Raw genomic sequence first — 5,617 nt, forward strand, 5'->3', positions numbered from 1 at the left:
GTTTCCACTGGTGGGGATGGTGATGGAGTTTTTCGAAAGACTGCATGGATGCCTTCTGGAGATGGACCGTCTGCTCAATATCCAGCTGTTTCAGTACAAACTTCTTCAGACAGTTCTTCAGGTATTTTTTTACCATTAATGTAAATTTCTTATTAGTTGACACATAATACTTAGATAGTGGAGGAGATATGATGTTGCTGTGGGCTGGAAGTATGCAAGAAGTTAAAATTTTTTTTTGACTAAAACACAACTGGGACCCTAAGTAAGGCATTTGTAAAATTTGAATGAAATTGGTTGTGTAGTTCTGGAGTTTTAGGGATTCACAAAGACACACACACACACAGACACACAGACATACATTCACAATTTTATATATATATATAGATATATATGTATAAAGTATGTAGGAGATACTTGCCTAAGGTGCCATGCTGAAGGGCTAAACCCAAAACCATGTGGTTGGGAAGTGAACTTCTTAACCACACAGCAATTCCTACACTTATATGATAGATGATTTAAGTATTTAATATTTTGAACAGCTCTGAGTACTTACTAAAATGATCCAGATTCTCAAATTAATCACTTGACTTCTTGTGACCAGGCGAACTTCAACAAACAGATGACACCAGTAAAACTTAACACAGCACTCTTGTCTTAACAACTCTTGTAAGAGAAAGTAAACCTCAAAACAACAAAACAAATTCACAGCACCAACCAATACCTAGCACAACAAACCATTCCTTCCCAAGGCACAAGACAGCTTCTATGAAATAACAGTCAATTCTTTTTTCCAAATTCTGCATTGGACAATGAACAAGTCCCTTAACTCTTTGGGGGTGGTTGGGGCACTTCAGGCTTGCAGCTTATCTTGGACGAGGAAGCCTGGCAGAGCCCATCCCTCTTCCAAGCTAAACTCCTTTCTACAGCTGAGTGGATTGGAACAACGTAAAATGAAGTGTTTTGCTCAAGAACACAACACATCACCTGGTCCAACACCCTAACCACTAAGTCACGTGCCTCCACGTAATTTTGCCTAACCATCTTGAAGAACATATTAGACAATGTAGTTCCAGATACTTTTAAAAAGAAGGGATGGCCATTACTAGGATATTTTGGCTTATAGGTCTGCAGATCTTTTTGATCTGGAGCTAAACGATAATATCAGTAACAACATCCCTGTAGAATTATTAGCATGCCTGCACAAGTGTGTGCCTCCCGACTTTGTTTCTTCATAGCCTTCAGAAAAATGCATATTTTCTAATTAGATTTTCTAAAAATGCCTTTCAGATAGTGTAGATTACGATTACACTGGAATTTAATGTAAAAAAAAAAAAAAAAGGTTGGCATGCACATATACATATACTGACACACAAGTCAATTTTGCTAGTAGTGTGTATCAGTATGTATGTAAACGTGTCCACCAATTTGTTTCGCCTTAAATTTCGATCGATCATAATCTACATCATCTTTCAGAAAATTCCATCATCTTTGCTGAAAATTCCATTAAAAAATACTAATTTTTAAGATGAAACAAACTTGTTTGAATTATTTGAAATTCCTCTCCGACTCACTCCGAGGAAAAATTTGACGATAAATTTCGATATAATCGGAATTTACATCATCTAAACAGTACTTGCAGAAAAATCTGAAAGCTATAAGGAAACAAATTCGTGGGGAGCATACATTTATAGTAGATATGCCCCACCTGCAGCTTTCGTACTGGTTTACATTGGAAAAAATTATAAACTGACAAGCTGTTCGAAAAATTGCCAAATTTCAGTTATTTTAATTATATAAACATGTTTTATATGAAACTGAAAGCAAGACCACTTGTCAACAGTGGATTGGTTGGCTGCTTGAGGTTGCCTGTTTGTAGCAACAAAAATGTGGTTAGAAAATGCAAATAGATCTTATTGCAGAAATTGCCGATGTGCTTGTGTTCTTGCGTAATACGACAGAGTGTGATGTCTTTTTGTTTTGTTCCAGTGTTTGTTTTTGCAAACTAGAGGACTAGCTGAGTTAAGGCGGAGAAAACTTTTTAGTATATTGAATATGTTTCAAGTAGAAGCAGACACAATCATGGAAAGTACAGTTAAAGCAAGGGAGACAACTTATTTATACGCATCAACAAGTGCGCCTCTACACAGACATTTGATCTACTAGAAATAGTAGCCATATTTCCTCCTCACATCAAACCTTCCTGTTTTAAAAAAGTAAAGAAATTTTGAGGCCACACAGGCCTCACAGACACACACACTCGCGTGTATATAGGTCTACAGGCATTATTACATGATTAAGAAGTTTGCTTCACAACCATGTGATTTGGGGATCAGTCCCACTGTTATTTCTTTATTGCCCACAAGGGGCTAAACATAGAGGGGACAAACAAGGACAGACAAAGGGATTAAGTCGATTATATCGACCCCAGTGAGTAACTGGTACTTAATTTATCGACCCCGAAAGGATGAAAGGCAAAGTTGACCTCGGCGGAATTTGAACTCAGAACATAACAGCAGGGTGTGGCACTTTTTCACACAGTTATCCTCATCCATTCTTGCCACATGTCCATACCAGCACAATCGTCTCTCTTGCACACCACAACTGATGCTTCTTAGGTCTAATGTATATGTATATATATGTGTGTGTGTGTTTGTGTGTCTGTGTTTGTCCCCCCAATATCACTTGACAACCGATGCTGGTGTGTTTACATCCTCGTAATCTAGCAGTTCGGCAGAAAAAACCGATAGAATAAGTACTAGGCTTACAAAAAATAAGTCCTGAGGTCGATTTGCTCGACTAAAGACAGTGCTCCAGCATGGCTGCAGTCAAATGACTGAAACAAGTAAAAGAGTAAAAGAGTAATGTATACATGTATATATATGATGTATATATGTGTGTGTTTGCGTATATTCTTGTCTTGACATCATGTGATGGCTGTAATTAAACATTACCATCATGCAAGTGATGTTGTTTGTTTTCAGTCTTCTATGAAAAAGATATCTGGCTATGGGAAATATTATCTTGGTTGGAAACAAGTGACAGTTGGTGACAGCAAGGGCATCCAGTTGGAGAAAATCTGCCTAGACAAATTCTGCCTGACCCATGCAAGCATGGAAAAGTGAGCATTAAATAAGGATGATGATGATGATTTATCAAATATGTGTACTTTGGATCTTTTGTCCATGTTTGTTATATTTTATTTTAGGCATTAGGTAATGTAAAAATATAATTTACTCTGCCCTCAGGCAACATTGTTGTTGTTGTCTAGCCTTATCTGACCTCTGATCAGATAGACCTATGATCTAAAGCTATCCAACCATGACTCCTATCTTTTTATGAGTATCTGGGACTATATTATCTAATGCAACTTTCCCTACTTTTTTTTAGACAGTGAGTGTGATTTGAGAGAGATTTGGCTGTTACTTCTAACAGACTGTGTGACCATGTAGATGCTCTCTCTCCTAGTCCTTGGCTGTGACTTTAAGGAATGTTATATATAGATAACATTATTGTTAAGTAACCCAGAACTTATGTAATCCAGGATGCACACATAGCTGTGTAGGTCACTGACATGGCTGCATAACGCACAGATGTGGCCATGCTGAATGTAGGTGTGGCTGTGTAGGGTGTAGGCAAGTGCCTTCAACTATAACTTTGAGCTGACCAAAACCTTCTGAGTGGATTTGGCTGATGGAAACTAAAAGAAGTTTAAGGCGGCGAGCTGGCAGAAACGTTAGCACACCGGGTGAAATGCTTAGCTGTATTTCTATGTTCAAATTCCGCCGAGGTCGACTTTGCCTTTCATCCTTTCGGGGTCTATAAATTAAGTACCAGTTACGCATTGGGGTCGATGTAATCAACTTAGTCCATTTGTCTGTCCTTATTTGTCCCCTCTGTGTGTAGCCCCTTGTGGGCAATAAAGAAATAGGAAACTAAAAGAAGCTTGTTTTGTGTGTGTGTGTGTGTAGTTCAGTGCCTTCTTGTCTACTTATAAATGAGCATCGTCATCATACAAGCAATGCTTGTGAACCAATTGTTCTTCTGCGTAGGATGGCAGTAGTTATGTGTATGTATATGTTTTTTTTACCTAGTTAAATGGATATTTAGTTGATCAGCTTCCACTAAATCTAACTAAATTATATTCTCTTCATAAATTATATTCTCTTCATAAATTATATTCTCTTCCTCCAACTGATTTTTCTCATTCCTTCTCCTCTTATATTTTTTTTCTATCATTCTTCTGATGAAGAACTAATGACTCTTTACTTCTTTTTTAAACGATTAAATAATACAACAGTTGTTAAAACTTATCCATTGTGTATTATTTTCTTTCTCTATTAGTTCATTGCCTTCATAATATTTAAAATGTAGTTTTAATTTAACAATTTCACAGATGAAGATGAAAATTCCTCTGAGAAGAATTCTCATGAAAAAACAATCTTAGGTAACCACAATGGCTCCTCTTTGACTGTAAAACCTCCTGTATATAACCTTGATGACCGACCAATAACTCCTCTACGTCAAACATTCCCTTCAGGATCTGATATTTACAAGGAATTTGAAGATGGTATGTAATGTTTTAAAATCAGATTTTGTTTTTCAAATATCATTAATGTGTTATAAGGTTGTCATGTACCTCCTCTATAGTTAAGATACATGTTTCTGGTACTTTGTTATATTTTAATCTCTCGATACCTGGTCTAAGCCATCTCCCTCAGGCAACATTTTTTTTTGCAGTGGGGGCTTGCAAATTACTTGGTAACCCCATTAGTGCCAGTGCCATGAAAAAGGCATGTAGTACACTTTGTAAAATGATTGGCATTGGAGAGGACATTCAGTTATAGAAATCATGCCAAAACAGACGCTGAAACTCAGCATAGTCCTACAACACATCAGATCCTCTTAACCTGTTAGCATTTAAACTGGCTATATCTGGCCAACATATTTTACTAGTTTTATGTTCAAACTGGCCTGATCTGGCCTCTCACACCTTCCCTACTGTGTCATTCCAAAAAAAAACAATCACATCATCAAAATCTCAAAGCTATGAGATAATGCATGATTAATTCAAAGACACGAATAAATAAGCATTACATGTGACTGAGTAATATGAATGCTAAAGGGTTAAACCTATGCCAGCATGGAAGACAGATGTTAAATAACGAGGATGATGGTTAGGGTGAATTGTGATTGCAATTTGGTCAAATTTTATTAACAAGTTCTAATAAGAAAAATTATAAAATCAGGGGTGGTTGGTGTTAAGAAGGGCATCCAGCGATAAAAACCATGCCAAAACAGACACAGAAGCCTGGTGTAGTCTTCTGCCTGGCCGGCTCCTGTCAAACCACTTAACCTGTGTCAGCATGGAAGACAGACATTAAATGATGATGATAATGTTCAAGATTTTTTATCCTATAAAAAAAAAGTAATGGGGTCAATTTATTTGACTAAAATTCTCCAAGACGGTGCCTCTGAAACAACTAAAAGATAAAAAATAAAAGATAAAGGTATTGTTTTTTTTTTTTGTTTCAGTCATTTTGACTGCGGCGATGCTGGAGCATCCCCTTAAAGGGTTTTTAGTCGAAGAAATCAACCCCAGGACTTATTCTTTGTAAGC

At 36.9% G+C, this 5,617-nt stretch overlaps 1 protein-coding gene across 1 annotated transcript in view; it reads left to right on the forward strand.

Annotated features, from left to right (window-relative positions):
• Positions 1–6: 6 nt before the first annotated feature.
• Positions 7–5,617, forward strand: part of LOC106872122 (uncharacterized) — a 17,939-nt gene continuing 12,328 nt past the window's right edge. The window contains exons 1-2 of the mRNA XM_014918987.1: positions 7–121; positions 4,394–4,567. Coding sequence (XP_014774473.1) covers positions 49–121; positions 4,394–4,567 — 247 coding nt within the window. The 5' untranslated portion in view covers positions 7–48. The remainder of the gene's footprint in view (positions 122–4,393; positions 4,568–5,617) is intronic.

This window comes from Octopus bimaculoides, chromosome 4, assembly GCF_001194135.2.
Source record: "Octopus bimaculoides isolate UCB-OBI-ISO-001 chromosome 4, ASM119413v2, whole genome shotgun sequence".
NCBI lineage: Eukaryota > Metazoa > Mollusca > Cephalopoda > Octopoda > Octopodidae > Octopus > Octopus bimaculoides.